Genomic DNA, 18,011 nt, shown 5'->3' on the forward strand with positions numbered 1-18,011 from the left:
AGCACTTTGTGAACCCTGCTGTGTAAATAAAGTTATTGTTCTGCAACGGGACGCTTTTATTCAAACTTGTTGATGTACTTGTTATCAGGCAGCTTCCTCTTGAATTGTTCTTAACTGACAAGTGAAGGATTTCTTGCCGCCATGACGTCACGTCCCTCTCCCGCATGTTTCCATCCTCATGGTACGATATCACACTCACAGGTTTTATACCAGCAGACTCATTAAGAACAAAAAGTGAGAGATTATTAAAGAGTTTTTTCATCCTCCAGGCAACACGAGTGTCTCAGTATGACAGAACAAACTGCACATTTCCATGTCTTTCTTGGCTGCTTGAACCTTTTTTCTTATTTCATTCTTCTGTCATAATCTGAGGTGGTTTCATGTTCCCACTTCAGAGGTGTGAAACATCCGGCCTGGAGCCACTTCACTTTATTTTTTAGATTAGAGGAGATTGAGTCTGGAGGCCTCAAACCGAGCTGAAGCCTCTGCAGCGCGGCGGCTTTAACGTTGCTCTTATTTCACACTTCAGTATTTAAAGAGAGAAGAGGCCGCGTGGACCCGTCGCCTTTTTGATGCATTAATGCATTTTGAGCTGGATTAAGCAGAGAAAAGCGTTAATAATGCCAGAAGGAGCAGGTTGAGTTCAGCAGGGACGTTTGGAGACATTAGAGATGTTTCCTCTGACATGAAACACAAAGTTATTCATTACTCTCCTCCTATAGGGAGACATTTTAAAGAATGGACCGTAAGCTTTGTATTAATAAATGTTGGGACAAGACGCAGTGAAGCGGAGATTAAAGCTTTTTATTTTACTTATTTAGGAGTTCCTAACTCAAATTTGATTTTTATTACAGAAATGATGTGAAACTATCTGGAAGATCACTTTACAAAAATTCGGAAAACTCGAATTATCTAAAACATGAAAATAATTTCCTCTACGCTCGCTGAGCTCCATCGTTTGCTCGTGTGTTTAATCGTTGTTTGACTGCAGTATTGAGGGTTGTTGCTGCAGTGTGTGTGTGTGTGTGTGTGTGTGTGTGTGTGTGGTATCGGGGTCCTGTGTGTGTGTGTGTGAGGCGGCTTCAGGGTGGATCTTCTCTCCTGAACCGTCCCGTTCCTTTTCCTTCACCTCAACGCTCCGTTCACGTCAATATGTTTCGGGTTGAAGTCTCTCTGGAACAGACGGACGCAGCGAGGCCGACAGGAAGTGGTATAATGTTTATTATAGAGCAACACACAACACAGAACAACATGAAGACGTGCTTGAAATGCCATGCTCGACCGCTTCCCCCCAAAAGGCCGCAGTAACATGAGAAGCCACAAGATAAATCCACGACACCTTTCATAGAGATTACAGGTTAGTTTCCGTGACGGATGAACATGAAGAGGTGAAGAGTTAAGGCGTAGGTCTGTCTGCTGTTTGGTCTTTAATCGCTTTCTCCGGCAACTTTTCACGTTGAGCAACAGAAAGTTGCCCCTATTGTTAGACAAATCATCGAATTGTACTTTTGGCACAAAATATATAAACGGCCAAATAACTGAAAACACTTTGAGCGGTCCAGATTCCAAAGGAGAAGCTATGAAATGCTACATTTATATTGAACTATTATATATACATATATATATATATATACTATATATATGTATGGCTGTTTCAGACTTTTGAAAAAGGTACAGGTTAACATGTTCAGATGTTCTATCAGCCCGTCTCTGTTTTACAGGGACTTCTCGTCGTCTAACAAAAGGCACAGTGTACAAAAACAAAAATCTACTTTTCAAACTAAAAAGGAGCATTACAAAGTTTTAAACCCACACTATTTAGATTATTTAACCGTACGCAGGTCTGGAAACCAACACTCGCAGTTGATTATTCACAGATATGTAAAAAGAAGAACATATAAATGGGAGTGGCCGCTTTTTAAACTGTCAGAAGATTCTGCAACCGCTCCGTTCCTCCTGAATGTGTTGAGCCGCTACAGCGAGTGGCGGGTTTGCGTCTCCAGATCAGCTGGTGTTGGTCTCTAAACACTGAAGTCAAGCTGCTGTGACGCCGCCACACCGCGGCCATCTTGGCTTCACGGACGATATTATTATGAGTTAATTACTTGTTAAAAAAAATACTGGCCCATTATAAATGACGGTGAGAAAATATTCCACGTCCACATGTTAAAAGTGTTATTGTCTCTGTGACAAACCAGCAGCAGCTTCTCCCAACACCAACAGATTAAAAGAGTTTGTTTTTTTCCCAGATAAGATTTGCTCGGACTAAACAAACCCAGAGCCTCTTGTTTAGTCACAGAAAGAAAAGAAAACGACTGAACTAACTTCATCGCGGTCAGTGGCAAAACATTAAAAACACATATTAAAAGTCACAGATTGTGTGGATTCACGACAAAAAACACAAAGTGAGAATATAAAAAAGAAAGGGCAGGACCTCTCCCCCTTGCCGGCAGGTCGGCTGATGTGGCAAAGAAGTGCGATATGAAAACAAGATGTTGGACTCGCTGACAACAAACGGCTCATTGGTGTTGAGGAGTAACCCGATGGCGCCCTCTGGAGGCCGAACACTGCGGTCACGAGAGAGGACGCGACACTGAAACGTCACATTGGACATTTAAATGATTGTAACAGACTACGTGCAGTCATTTGATTGACCTGTAAGCAAAAAAAAAAAGGAAAAGAGAAAGTTGCTGCTTCACTTCGATCGACACGCTGCAGCAGGAAGGAGGTGAACGGTGCGACTGCTCCACCTCACACTGACCTCACTCAAGATCTGTAGGGCGTCAACGCCACCTGTTTACTTCCTGTTTACTTCCTGTTTACTTCCTGATCACATGCTCATCCTGCAACTTAACGAGGAGCGGGCCGACCGAACGCGACGCGGGCTTCCTGCAGCGCTGTCGCTCGACCTTTAAAAAAAAAAAGGTTACAAAATAAGTGAAACGGCGTCGGGGGGAAAACCCGTCAGCGCATCGGAAAAGAGAAGCGGCGGAGTCACAAAATTAAAGCTCGGACCCTGAACGTCGACCACGAGGCTGCCAAGAGTTCAGAAGGAAAGCCCGGTGGGCCTCGGCAGCGTCCGGGGCGATCGTTTAAGGCTAATCTTCTCTCGGTATGGCTTCGTCTGAAGCGTTTGCTTCGCGGTGGTTCCTGCCGATGTGTCTGAGCACGGGACAAAAGTGAAGAGTTAGTAGAAGCAGATGTTACGAGAACAGGGAGCTACATTAAAACGTCGTCTACCTATATAAACACAGTGATATACTCGCACATGAATCCAACTGAAAACCGACCCACTGTCCTAAGGTTTGGGCACTTGAGTGGTGAACAGGCACTGCACGACGTGACGGTGCACCGCGAGGTAAAGAGCGCTCGTACGAGTGATTCAGACGTTACAAATATCCTAATATGCCGCAAATTCTACAATCACAGTGGGTGAAGATCTGAGGCGCGATGACGTGGAACAGCGGTTTGGATCTCTGAGCTGGAGTGGACCGACCTACGAGAAGAGGAGCAGCTGTCAGGAGCAAAGAGGACAGGGAGGCGGCTCCACACCGGAGTTACTTCACAAACTGGAGACATGCGTCACGCCTCACAGGAGGAGCTGCACGCCACGCCACACGCCACGCCGCACGCCACGCCGCGCCGCACGCAGAGACTCCAGCTGCTCTGCAGAAGAGATCAATGATCAGATTTGGTCTTTACGTTTTGGATCGTTTCCGGTGGGGTTTTGTTAATGTTGTCCTTCTAAAAGTAATTATTTAACGCCGCCACGTTCAAAGTGAACCTCAGACTTTAGTGTCTTGACAGAAGGAGATCGCAGCACTGAGTCCTGGATCGCTAGTGCAGTGGGACGAGGACCGACGCGTCTACAACTAAAAACAACACAAGGTACATAGAGTCTGGTCCTTTGGAAGTTAAGGCCCCAGATTGTTTTCCTCCTTTAGAAAATAAAACAACCTCTTAGAAATATATTTTTATATTTTTTGTCAAACTTCTTGGTGGATGTCAAGTGTTTCTGGTCAAAGGCAGTTGCATAAGGGGTCAGAGGTCGACTCCTCCAAAACAAAAACTCATGCTTGAGGCAGATAAATGTTGAAGGATTCAGACCAACGAGTCTCCGGCTCCTCAGTTGGCTGTTTGGCACTGTGGACTCATCATCTTCTGGAGGAGAGGCAGCTGAGGACCAGAGGGAGCAGTTAGCGGTTAGCAGTTAGCAGGGAGCGATGCTCAGGGTGTGTGTGTGTGTTTCTCTTCATTTCTGTGTGTGTTTGTTTCTGTGTGTGTGTGTTTGTGTCTGTGTTTCTCTGTGCGTGTTTTTTTTGTGTGTACATGTTTTTTTCTGTGTGTGTGTGTGTATCTCGGTGTGTCTCACACTCACACAGACAAAGTCAGGATGTAAATTGTAATTGCACTAATTCATCACCTGGTGCAATATTTTATACACATTTTTATTCCATCTGTATATTTAATATTATTCTATTTTTTATTTATATTACTTCATTTTTGTGTTCATTGTATTTACTTGTGAACAAGCTGCTGTAATCCTGTCATTTCCCCACTGAGGGACTAATAAAGGATTATCTTATCTCTTATTAGAACATCACTATATTTTATAACAGGATAACTAAACGTTATGTTCACAATTCAGCTCAGATGAGACAGAATTTGTTGTTGTGGTTTTGGATAAATAAAGGATTAAACCAGGAAGTGAATGTTCCCGTTCACGCTAAACCAGCTGAACGTTCGCCTCGTTATATCATCGCCTCATAAAGTTGTTTTGGCGACTGTGTTGCATATTTACTCAACACATTGCCGTTGTTCTGTCAGATCTATGAAGATGTGTTGTCATGTGGGTGGTAAAACTCCACGTGGCTTCCTGTGCTGCTCCCAAACTGCACTTGTGGGAAAGTCCCTGTGCAAGTGGCTCAACAGCAGCATCATGAGGCTGCTTTGTGTTGAATAAGTTCACACGCTCGAGACACCCAGAGCTCGTAACTTCCAGGAATCGTACAGAGGTCCCTGAAGGCAACACGAGGGGCCTGAGGAAGTGTATGAACTGTGGAGAACAGCGCGGCGCCTCACCTTCGTCACGTCCACTCCAGTGAGGGCGTTGATGGACACGGGGAGCTCGGCTAAGAGACGGTTCACCTCTCCGGTCACGCGGCTGCCGTCTCCGGTCAGGATGACGATCTCGCTGGTCTTGGACAGCGGCGCGGCAACTTTACCGGCAATCTGATGACACACAGGGCAACGGTTTGTTATTTCACTGACAAAACACGTCGACCAACAGTCATTTGTCTGGTAAAGACCTTTGACCAGTGCAAGTCTTTATTAAACACCACGACAATGGATCCCCGTGTATGAAGTGGCATGAAACTTACTGCCGGTGAAATTACTCCTTTATTTTATTCCTTTGGGTCATAATATATTCCTTAAACTGGTAAACAGTCAGCAGCGTGAGAGCTGCAGCCTCACACGGGTCCAGTAAACTATTTTAAATGTATAAATGGACCCGTAGCCGAAACATCAAGCTCACATTCAAGCGTCAAACAGATCTGTGCTTTCTTTTTACTTTTTCAAAACAAAAGTCTGATTTATCTATTAGAGAGAAAGTAGCTGAAAACATCTATAAATTCTTCAAACAATCCAGTATCATCTCGACAGAAGTCATGAACCAATAAGGACAACACAAACCCACAACAATAAAGCTTCCATGGGGTTATTCACGACCACGTTGGGAAACGATTAGGGAAACTGTAGGCATCTGCGAGGCAGGAGGGTCAGTTCATCTTTAAGGATCCACATGCTCGGCGTGTTAAGTAAACACCTGCACTGTGTCAGGAGACACAGCGTGTCTTCAAGTGTTATCGTTCACATGGGAAAGAAATCTGGTGCCAGACCTCTAGAGGTGGACACGTGAGTGTGGGAGAATTCTTTAAAACCAGCGGTGTATGCATGTATAAATAAATAAATGAATAAACAACAGACCAGGGGCAGCGCCTCCAGGACCAGAGCCGTCTTGGCCGCCTCTCCGTACAGCTGGTAGGCCTCAGCTTTCAGCCTCATCTTGCCGGCCTCCGCCTTGCCCACGGCCTCGATGGAGAAGGCCTCGGCCTCACCGATGAGGCGGATCTTGTCGGCCTCCGCCTGCGCATTCAGCACCGTCTTTATCCTGGGGGCGGGGCGAGGTAAGCATGGAAAGGACTGTTTAGTGTTCACCGCCATTAGTGCGTTAAGTCGTGTACTGTTCTGCAATAACATGGGAACATACGAGCTGGACTCGCAGGTTCAATGTGATGTAAACACACTTTGAAACCAGCAGTAAGTAAAAATATCAACTTGAATTGACATGAGCATGAGAAAGTCTTGTATACAAGTTAGAGAGCACATTTAAATCATGTTTAAAGTGTCTGGCTGTGTGTAGCATGTCGGGGATCTATTAGCAGAAACAGAGTATAATATTTATGATATAAAAGTGTTGTGTTTCCATTACCCAGAAGCAGACATCTACATACGGAGGCGGACATGTTTGTACAGAAGCCCGGAACGGACAAACCGAACACTGGCTCCATATGGAGCCCTTTGCGTTTTGGCGTTGGCCGCCTGAGTCCTACTACACGCTGGGTGTCAAACGCTCTGAAACCGCCCCACTAGAGTCCGCCAAATCCTACACACTGCCCCCTTAAGGTGTCTTTTAAAAGGTCAACACCAGGACTAGCATCTGCTCTTGTCTCCTTCCTGTTTGCCGGTCTGCGTGGGACACACTCACTTCATTCCCTCGGCTATCTGCTGCATCTTGTAGGCTTCCGCCTCGGCGGGTCTCTTCACGGTGGCGACGAGCTCCTTTTCAGTGCGGTTGATCTCCTTCTCCTCGATGGTGATCTGCTTCTTCCTCTGCACCACCTCGATCTCGATCTCCTCCAGACGGATCTTCTGCTGCTCTTTGGCCGCCTGCAGCTCGTACGCCAGCTGAGCCTCTGCTTTCTGGAGAGGCCGGAGGGTTTTCATTAACGCGCCGCTCTCACGGCTCAAAATCTGATATCAAGACCAAAACATGCAACCGGTACCTTTGTGTTCACTTCCTGGTTGAAGGAAGCTTTCTGCATTTCCAACTCTCGCTTGGAGTCGGCCATTTTTGTGTCGGCTAAGAACTTGACGTCCATCATTTCTCTTTTACACTCGGCTTCCTGTGAAAGACAGCGTGCACAACATTATGACGTGGGAGATGGATGAGGAGGCGCTCTGCGGTTTCTTAATGGGACGGCTGTTAGCAAAAAGCTATTAGACAATCAGAGAATGGATGCGTTTCCAATCGCTCTTGTCTTGAAACTTTAATATGCTCTTCAAGCTTCTCTTACCCTGATGCCGGCGTCCCTCTCTGCCTCCGCCACGCCGATGTCTGCGTCCCTCTGTACTGCGGCTGTTTGAGTTTTGCCCAGCGAGCTCAGGTACTCCACTTTATCATACACGTCCTGTCAGGAGGACGAGGAAACGGTCAGTAATCCAATTGTTCTATTGTTCAAAACGAGACACAGGTGCTCAGAAGATGGATGCAGAGGGCAAAGGGAACTCGGCGTCGTTCACCTTGATGGTGAAGCTGAGGATCTCGATGCCCATGCGGCCCACGTCGGGCGACGCCACCTCTCGCACGAGAGAGGCGAATTTGTCTCGATCTTGGTAGATCTGCTCGACGGTTAGGGTGCCTGAGAGGACACCAACACGAGGGTTAGTGCCTTGTGAAAATTGAGCTCGACAAAGACGGGCATCGATGTCGAGAGAGCACACGCCTCTCTGTTTGATTAAACAGAAGCAGCGCCCGTCATTTCATGCAGTGCGCTTTTCCACCGGTTCAACGTGTCGGCGAGCGCGCTGACGTCTGCGCACACATCACGAGTGTAAACTACGGGAAGAGCCGAGTCAGCGATCGAACTACCCACCCAGGATGGCGCGCAGGTGACCCTCGAGGGTCTGCAGGATGACGCTCTTGATCTCCATGACCGACTTCCCCAGGAACTGTTCGCAGGCGTAACCCAGCAGCTCGTCTTCTATCATCACCTTCACCTGGTGCCAACGTGGACAAAGAGGGTCAGCTGAACACACATCCACAAGCACACACACAAAACACAAAACACAGACATGAAGACACAACCCCATACTAGCTTCTGGTGGCGTCGTCTAACAATTGTTTGCATCCTTGCTATTGGTTTGGCTGGGCAGCGATGAACTGCTTCAATTCTTATTTATACAGGGAAATAAAAGCGACTATAAACACTGAATCAACAGCCTGGGGCTGATGGAAGGCTGCATAACACTCAAGGCCGATCACCTGAATAAACAAGGCGTGCCCATTCACTATGGGCAGATAATTAATAATAAACAGTTCATGTTCACATTTCTCAAAAACTACGTGCAAAATAATATCCAAATGAGGCTTCACTATTACATTATCAAACACAAAATGTTAGCTGTGCATGTCAGATAGCATCCTCTCTGTGACTGTAGTCACACATTACGTTCCTGGACTAATGCTCAGGGTTCAGTTATTCCATGTTTTACATTTCTGTGATCAATAACAGGAAATGCCGTCAATTTGACATCGAACACGTTCCCTTCTGGCTTATGACGGCAAGCAAAGCCTGTATTAATAAAGAAAAGGCTTCTCTAAACCGTCACAATGCAGAAAGATATATGTTCCCTGTTTAAGTTTTATCCTAACATGATAATAAAATCACAACGTCTAAGTCCAGGTAATGCAGTGGCAATCCCAATGTAAGCATTGTACTGCATGTTCCTGTTACAAGGTCAAACAACAATGAACGTTCATTAGTGGGGTAATTTACAGTAAAAGAAGAAGAGAAAAAAAGAGGAAAATCAATGGCAATGACCTGAGTTTCACGAGATACAAGGTACAACACAAGGACATTCAGTGACAGTAAAGCTTTTACAGTCGGGAAATCAAAAAAAATGCTGTAAGACGCAAGTTCTGTCTTATATTGTACTCCACTGGAGCTGTAAAAAAATTAAAAAAAGATAAAAAAGAGAGAGAGAGAGTGAGCTGGGTCCTTAGGCGAGAGGTCTGAACATGCACTCATACCAGGAATGAGGGCAACACAAAGTCGGGGGGGAGATGGACGTCATTCCAAGGAAACACATGTCTGAAAACAGAGAAGGCTGCAAGCCAGCCACATAACCACACAACCACACAACCACACACACACACACACAGCTGGGCAGCAGGGGGCGCCGTGCCGCGGCCGACACCAACAAATTACTCTCTTGCACTTAAACCGTCACCTCCTACTCCAACAGCCCCCTCCCACCCTCCTCGTGACGCACCCTTCCTGCTGCCACAGCGCCGTCAAAGATACACAACTGGAAAAGCACGAGCACAGGAAATAGGATGGAAGTATGAAATCTACACTCCTGACAAATAATCCCTCAACTCATGTTGCTCCATAAAAAGGCCAAACCTTTGTTTTTTTAACTGATGCATGTATTACGGTTATGGTTTTCCTGTGAACCAGAACGCTCTTCCTGAAAGTCACGCGGTCTCGTTAACGACCCATTTTAACACAATGCGCTGGATTAGCATTCTGCTCTGGTTTCCTCTACGTTCAATCCTCTGGCTTCCTTCCTACTCTGAACGTATACATGCGTCCCCGAAGTTTACCAAGGACACACTACTCCTGTTGCCATGGACACTTGCTCCAGAGCGGCCAATCACAGTGGGGCGCGAGGAGCCTCTGTGGGAAGCGAGCTGTGTGGGCGTGAGGGGCCGCTCGGCCCCCACACAGTGGGCTCATTGTCAGCATGCATGTAGGAGACACACACAGGAGAGGAACACTGGCGTGACCGAGGTCGAAATGCAGAACTGATAACGAGGAATCTTCTTTTTTTAAACACGGGGAGAGATGCTGGCATGCGGACATTTAATACAAACACAAAAAACATTTGAAAAAAAAAAAAAGGGGGGGGCAGAATGTCATTTGTCGACAGAAATGTGGAAACTATTATGGATATTATGATGAGAAAATCCACCGTAAAAAAATGACTTCACAGATTTATAATTGACTGGAGGGACGAACGGTCCACGGTTTATACTTCTGCAACCGGCGAGAGAACCAATAACCACGCCGACAGAGACGCATGACCCCGTGACGTGCTGCTAGACAGCGGTTACTTTCTCCCGTTGGCTTCGTCGCTTCATCTCACGACTGATATGGTACACTGTCCCTGAGAAATCACTGTTTTATCTGCTCGCATTAACGAGAGAGCAGAGCTGAGCTTTTACTGTGGATTTACTGGCTGTGCGCCGATGTCGAAGACGAAGAAGAAGACGAAGACGAAGAAGCTCGCTGCCTTTAAAGCTCACATTCAGCCTCCGGCAGCATGTGGTATTCCTGTGGCTTCGGTCATGCGGACATATAATTCAATGTTTTCACCCAACAGTCACGGTGACGCCAACGCCGTTGCTATGGTTGCTCTCTTTTTTTTCATCCACCCAGCACACGCTCGATTGCTTTAAGGTGCAGTGTCCTGGTGTTGCAGGAGAAATGTCAACTTGTAGTTGCTTCATAGGTTTGCTTGTAGTGATCTGGTACTGTAATCTTGAGGCACTTTGTTAGACTGAGTGGCACAAATAACATCTTGATGTACTGTTAACGTACACATTGTGTACGCGCAGTGGATCTGGACGCAGAGGTTCAATCTCACGACGAGAAATTAAGTTGAAGTTGACTTTATTTTAAGGTGGATTTTCTCTTTGACATCTCAAGTTGTCAACCGAAAGAAATCCAATAAAAATGAAAGAAAAAAAGTTCATTTTGGCACTGAACGGAAACAAAACAATCAAATAGGAGAGACAAAGGAAATTCATAATTGAGATTGACACTAAAATTCACAATAGACCCCTTCACAGTCACACTGGGACCAGGTCAGACTGAGAACAACACCAGCAACCAAATGCGATTGGACACACACACACACACACACACACACACACACACACACACACACACACACACACACACACACACACACACACACACACACACACACACACACACACACACACACACACACACTATATAGTGATAGTGTGTGTGTGTGTGCTGCTATTAATTAGGAACTCTGTCCAACTGTATTATGCTGATTCTGTGGTCTTATTGAAACCAATGAGGAGCCTACAGGTTGTTTTTGGACTCGGTGCTACTCTCAGTCTGACCTAGCTCCGACACGAGGAAACATCATGCAGACAACAGTTGGACCCAACATTTCTGTGTGTAGATCTGACTCAGGTGCTTCTTAACTTGAGCCCTCTGGATGGAACCACACCTGTGCTGCGATTATGGGGTAATGCCGGGGAACAGGAAGAGGAGGGATGAGAGTAGGAGGGAAGTGAGGGGGGGGGGGGGGGGGGGGGGGTTAGTGGAGTCTGAACTGGCATTCCCAGAAAAGTGTAGTGATTTACCTGAGCCACCCCAGTGACAGTAAGAGCTACACCCTCCGCTGTCTCTACATCCTCACACTTCGGCTGCAGGGTCATAATCTCAAGCGTTATCCTGTTGAAGAACGTGGAAAAAATATAAAATAAAAATTGAAATGTTCGGAGGGAAAGCAAAATGAAGGGAAGGACCAGAACACAAGGAAACAAAACAGGACAAAGTGAAACCATTCACCCAAGGACTCCAGATCACTAACAACGGAGCAAAAGGAGACGCTAACCCACAACTCACACTTTGGAGGATTTGGATTTTTTTTTGTTTTGCCGCAATTATTTTCGAACGCAATGTTCAACATCGGGTTCCTCAAATCCTTATTATTTTTACTTCGCTGTTATTATAGCCGTCATTTATTGACCCCGTTGCCAGAGGTGACTCAGAGTTCAGCGACAGTTGAAGCCCAGGTTAGCGACAGCTGACTGTCTCTTCTCCACTGCGGAGGAGAAAAAAAAAGCCATGAAGATGAGAAAAGCAAACACAGACACCGTTAGCGTGGAGGTCGAACCGCTTTCCTGCGTCTTCCTTTGGTCTCCAGCACCGGCCACTGCTCGGGGTTGTTGTTTTGTTTTTTGGGGATGGGGTTGGGTGGGTGGAGGGGGTGTTCGTCTTTTGAAGTGCATTACCTGAGCCACCCCTGTCACATCCAGGGGAACACCCTCCGACGTTTCGATATTCTCGCAGCGACAGAGGATGGTCATAACCTCCAGAGACATTCTACGCAGGCAGGCGGGCGGGCAGGCGGGAATAGCAGAGGCAAAACAGTAAGTTGGACAACAGCTGTTAGGAATGTCAGTAACCAAGGTCAAGAGAAAGAGAGGAGAGAGGAGAGAGAGGGGGGTTGGGGGTTGAAAGACAAAACTGGACCGCCTGTTTTTCTGGTTTTAAACCCGAAGGCTGTTTGGGGTATGATGCGGCGCTGCGGACGCCTCTTACAAGACCCGCATGGCCACGCCTACAGCAGCTCTTGTCTCAGTCTGTTAATCGATGTTTCAAGAATCTGGAACAAAGAGCAAGCTCCTACAGATAAAGAAAACACTTGTCTGTGTCAAAAAGGATTCTTGAGCCAAGTTTTTTTTAAAGAATTACGCTTGTATGGAGATTACACAACCCAAACCATCATTATCCTCCACCTCGGCACTGGTCCGAGTGGGTTGTGTAATGTGAGATTACGTCTCAGAGATGATTGGAAACAGCCGGAGCGGCTCTTCTACGACAAACACCGACTCACAGTCGGGGGACATGCGACGAGCAAGAGGAGGCTCTCTGGGTAACTGCTCCGCTGCTGCTGCTCACCAGGAGAATTGGATCAATGAGTCACAGGCCTGGACATTAACATGATTACTGCATCACGAGCGGGAAGCCGGGCAGCCAGCCTCCCCCACCCGAGTGTTTTTACAACGCCGCCTTCATGCACACAAGGCTTTTAGCTGAAGTGGCCCCGACTCTCTCCGGTTTTTATCCTCCAAGGAAGCGTCTGAAATGTTGACCAAACTGAGATGAGAGGGTTCACGGGACAGGCGGTCTCTAAATGGGGCAGGGAGGAAGGGGTAGGGAGTGGGGGAGGAGGTTGTGGATCCAGCCACTTATCGACCGTATTTTATTTTCGAGGTCTGCCGTTACGTTTCCTGGCAACGACATGACAAAGTGCAGCGCCCGATAGGAAATGGTTAACCTGAAGGAGACACACTGGGGCTGAGACGGGGCGAGATCAACGGCAGACAAAGCAAAGCAGGTTAGCAAAGTAGAAACAAAGAGGCATGCGAACCCGAAATGAAACATCGTTTAAAACCAGGAGCTCCAGAGAGGAGGAGGATTTCATGTATTTATTGTTTTAGTTCGTCCATGTTCATTAGGATTACTGTACGCCGTCTCCTCCAGACGGTGGCGCTAGATTGGGGGCCGTTCAGTCTGAATTTGTCGTCACTCAAACGAGGAAACGGTCTCGCTGAGCGCGGCCACATTAGTCGCCGACTTTGATCCACAACATGGAGACGTGGGCTCATTTTAGAGTAGATGGCTTTAGGCTTCACAGCGACTTCAACCGTCTCATTTGGAGTGTTTTAGTCTCTTGATTAGGACAAGGCTTGTGTTTTTTGTTGGCTTTCTGGTTTTAAGCTCTGGCAGAGCAACACAACACAAACATTCCATTTGTTTATCATCAAATTAATATCAAATGCACATTTATTTTCTGTTTCGTTCGACTCCTTTGCTTCAGTGCGGGGAGTATTTTTTGTGTGTAGTTTTGTGAACACCATGCTTGTAACGTGCGCTGACCTCGACTCTGTGTACCATCTGTTTATCTTGCCAGCTTTTTCTCGGAAGCGGATTCGTTGGCGCTGCGTTTAAACTCAGGGGACAGATGTGATCCTCGCTTACACGTTCAGTAAACATTCAGTTTTAGTATCGATACCTCCCAACTGACATAAATAACTTGTTTATTCCTCTCTGAACAAAAGTAGGGAAGTTTTAAAGAAAAAACTAAACACTTTTCATGGTGTCGGCAAAGATAAACTTAAAAAAAAAATCTACACTCTAAATACATAACTATAAATAGGTTATTTAAAAGAAAAATATCTCATTGTCAACTACGATTTGGACTTATGCATTTGGTGTTACGTTTTCAATGGGCTCACTGAGTTGACAGACTGGTCAGTGGATTGATGCAGGGTTTCCTAACACACGGAAATGAGTTAGCAGATTTTTTGCCAGGGCCTGTGGTCAACAAAAGCTTTAAGCCTCAGTCCACTTACACCGCTGCTTTCACTTAATCTGTCTGCTGAGACGTCGTCATAAATCCGTCACGGCGGTCGTGTGGACCTGCAGACACCGTGTTCCTAAAGGCTACCTGACGGAGTCTGTGAGCAACGGGGCTCAAACGTTACGGCTTCAAAAAAGGACATTTACACAGAATTTCTTTTGGTTTTGCTATCCGGAGCAGAGATCTTACCGCTGGATGTCAGAGATGAGCCACCAGGCCCAAGACCAGCCGCCCACGACATACGTCTTCTGGTCCGAGCCGCAGCAGCCACCTTTAGAACAGATGAGATGGAGCACACGGTCAGACAAACAAGTCACCAGCCCAAATTACACCGTTAAAAGTGGCTAAAACAGATACGTTGCACTCGTAGCCGATGCTAATTGCTTGCTAACAACTAAACCATGTTAAACTAAAAATCCATTATTGCGGGTTTAACATCATCAGCTGAAAACAACTTAACCGACTACTTTTGCAAACTATTATAATTCTGTGTGCAGTTCATTTAACACATCCACGCGTGCATGTTCACCGAGCACTAAAATTCATGTAGTTCATTGGAAGGAATTTCTAATAACATATACAGTTTGGCCTGCATGTAACCGGAGCAGCACACCTGGCGTTAAACCAAAAGTATTGTAGAGGTACTGAGACAGACAATGACCCAGTTTTCATTGTCTGTTGGTGTTTAGGAGGAAGTCTCAGGACGAAGATCATGTGCTCTCTTCAGAAAGTCATGAACAACCGCAGCGCCCACAATGTTTGCTCCTCTCACACGAGGAGCATGAAACCCCTCCCTGCTTTCAGACGGCACTTTCAATCCTTTGATTCTGCGTTACTTCCCCAATCAAAAAACACCGGATGGTTGTGGTTGTGAGCGATTTCGGAACAACAGGAAATGCTCTTTTTTTCTTCTAGTATCCATCTAATCACACATATCCTAAAACAAAAACACATTCGCCCAACTCAGGCATCAGGATAACGGGACATAAATGAGTTTGTCGTAGCAATAGTGTGTCAGCGAATGTGCGGCTTCTCCAGATGTAAGGAAACACATCGTAGTCCCAGTTACTGGGCTCAGTCGGGTCGCTTCATCTGGAGGGTTTAGTGTGACATTCCCAGCTGCCACACGTTAACTGACAGAAGGGGGGGTGGACTATCTTTACTGACACGCACTCCCCTATCAACCAGACACTGCTGGTGTGGTATTAATGTTTCCATCGACAGGGTGAGAGTTTAAAGACTGATTCCAGCTCTATAAATGAGAAATCTCAATCCGACACACTGGGCTCTTGCGTTTCACACAACACAAATAACACAACATCGCCAGAGAAACAGCAGCACATTATGCACGCAGAGCAGGAAAACGGATACGGAGCACTTAGAAAACTCAACTTAAACTCAAAATGATGATCCTTCTGAGCTGACCCGTCTTGTGTTGCCACGTTAGAACAATTATACGGGAGAAAAATGGAACACGTTTTGCTCAAATCGATCTTACTTTACTTGGTTGTAAAATCATAATTGTGCCTTTCATTTTTTGGGGCCGAAACGAGCAGAATGAGATGTTTGGACGTCGCTTTGTTACAACGCAATCGTACAGTTTAGAAGTGCTGTTTCAATAAAAGGGAATGTGGGCGGGGCAGGCTTTTACTATTAAAACCCACCTGACCTCCGCCAAATGCCAACTGAAGTAGTAAACGAGCTGAGGACCTATTGGAGCAACACACCATAATAACCCCGGCCGGCCGCCGACATAGCTGAGATTCCTGACTGCATTCACTGCACAGTGGAGAAGGAGGGGTCACGTGAATGAATGAGCATTTATTCAAGCGAAGGGAAAAGGGGGAATTGTGCTTTGGTACCCAATCTTGAAAAAAAAACCACAATAATTTATTTTTCACATTTCAGTCAGGATGTCCAACTCGCGCCCAGTCACCTCCCAATTCCTCAAAATACCAGTCACAGAAGTTTTCTCACAATGGAAAATCCCAACGCTGTTTCTTTTTTCCTTCCTCTTTATCATCACAAGCAGGTTAAACAGGAAGACGGCCCTGACAGACGCAGTTACACAAGCACATTTATCATCAAATAAAGAATAAATTACGAAAAGTCTGATGTGCATCAGGGATCCATACTCCAATGGAGAATTCAGTAACATGACGGAGGGATCTCCATGACTTTAAACCAAATTTCCATGAGCAAACATGGAGTCAAATCCTGGTGTGAACATTAAAAAAAAGTGATATAATGTATTATTTAAACTAACAATGAGGATTCAAAGCATACAGTAAACCTTAAATGACATAAAAACGAATGAGAGACAATAGTTTGATTAAAAGAATAAACATTTATATAGATGCCTGGATGTATGCTGCTAATATTTTGAGCCTCTTTCTTGTAAAAGCAGATTCATAATCTTACACTCATCATAAATGAACGTCATGAACACATGAACACATTTACACGACTTTTACTACACTTTGGTGATTTTTTTTCTTTCCGAAAGGACTTTCCCAGGCCTGGAAATAACCATTTTTAAAACTCCATGATGACTTAATAACATTACTATGACTTGACAGAGTAGAAATGTATGAATGAATGAATGAGTGCTGTAATCAGTGCTTGTAATTTGACTATTGGCTGAATTTTGAATAAAAGAAAATCCAATCTGACATTGAATGGTTTGTGGGAGCACAACCGTACACACCAATGGGCTGTATATGCTGTATATGGGAGGTGGGGGATTGGGTCTTGCAGGTCTTGTGTTTCCTTTTTCCGGTCTGGGATCAGTTTCCTCTTGTAATTTAATTGAATTAAAACAGACATATAGTGAATCCACAAGTTTCCATACACCCGTCCTCATAGTAACGGTTTCATCGTAACGTAATACCAACGCGAGAGCACTGCGCTTGGAAGTAAAACAAAATAAAGAGCAGATGGAGAACCAGATCGGATCTTCTGGTCCAACCCATCAGCAGGAGAGCAGCCGCTCCAACACGCAAACACAGCGATTGGAAAAAATAGGAAGCAGAGAAAACAGGTGGATGTGTCGTGAAAACGTGACCAAATAAACACACGGTACGACATTGCGGATATGAAGGAACCACATGAGATGTGTGGATCCCCCCCGAGATACATGACGCGAAGCACTAAGATTCAGGAGGGAGACATTTTTGTTTTTCCTTTTCGGGGATTGTGTGAAATCATCAACAACTAGCTTAAAGTGACATGGTCACGTGTCGCCTCGCACACAACACACACACACACACACACACACACACACACACACACACACACACACACACACACACACACGAGTTACACGTCGAAGGAAAGGCCAAGAGTGTGTTATCATTAACCCCCCCCCCCCCCTCCCCGCGGCGTTTCCGCGTGAGCTCCATCGAGCACAGGGAGCCAGCGAGCCGCGGGAAGAAGCGCGGCAGGCGGCCGCACGTCGTCCGAAAGAGCGCTAACGTTACCTGAAACCACCAGGGCCTCGTTCGGTCCGACGGTGTGGCAGTTCCCCATGTTCTCCAAGCTCCTATCCGAAGATACTCGACGCGTAGAAAACTAATTTCACTTAGAAACAATGATTTTCTCGCTTTTTTTCTCCCCTCACACCAACTCTCAATTACCGATGGTTATTTTTTTTCCAACTGGGAGAGAGTCGACCAACGGCTGCGTCACGTCACCCGGGAGACGACGCAGTGCTTCCGGTAGAGACTTTCAAAATAAAAGCGACGTTGGCGAAA

The 18,011-nt window shown here is 46.0% G+C and overlaps 1 protein-coding gene across 2 annotated transcripts; it reads right to left on the bottom strand.

Moving 5' to 3' along the window:
- Positions 1-1,203: 1,203 nt before the first annotated feature.
- LOC137802160 (flotillin-2a) lies at positions 1,204-17,954 on the bottom strand. 2 transcript variants are annotated; one of them, XM_068599784.1, is made up of 11 exons: positions 17,739-17,954; positions 14,449-14,530; positions 12,125-12,215; positions 7,938-8,061; positions 7,585-7,703; positions 7,359-7,472; positions 7,068-7,187; positions 6,770-6,984; positions 5,989-6,172; positions 5,083-5,232; positions 1,204-4,176 (listed from the first exon to the last, which is right to left on the bottom strand). In XM_068599784.1, exons 1-11 carry the CDS (start codon positions 17,785-17,787, stop codon positions 4,126-4,128), a joined length of 1,299 nt encoding a protein of 432 aa, XP_068455885.1. In that variant the 5' UTR covers positions 17,788-17,954; the 3' UTR covers positions 1,204-4,125. The 2 variants fall into 2 exon arrangements, with proteins under 2 accessions (XP_068455885.1, XP_068455884.1); XM_068599783.1 differs by lacking the exon at positions 12,125-12,215 and adding an exon at positions 11,471-11,561 and having other exon boundaries at positions 17,739-17,952.
- Positions 17,955-18,011: the final 57 nt, after the last annotated feature.

This window comes from Clinocottus analis, unplaced genomic scaffold, assembly GCF_023055335.1.
Source record: "Clinocottus analis isolate CAN_PGR_092001 unplaced genomic scaffold, fCliAna1.0.p SCAF_5, whole genome shotgun sequence".
Taxonomy (NCBI): Eukaryota; Metazoa; Chordata; class Actinopteri; order Perciformes; family Cottidae; genus Clinocottus; species Clinocottus analis.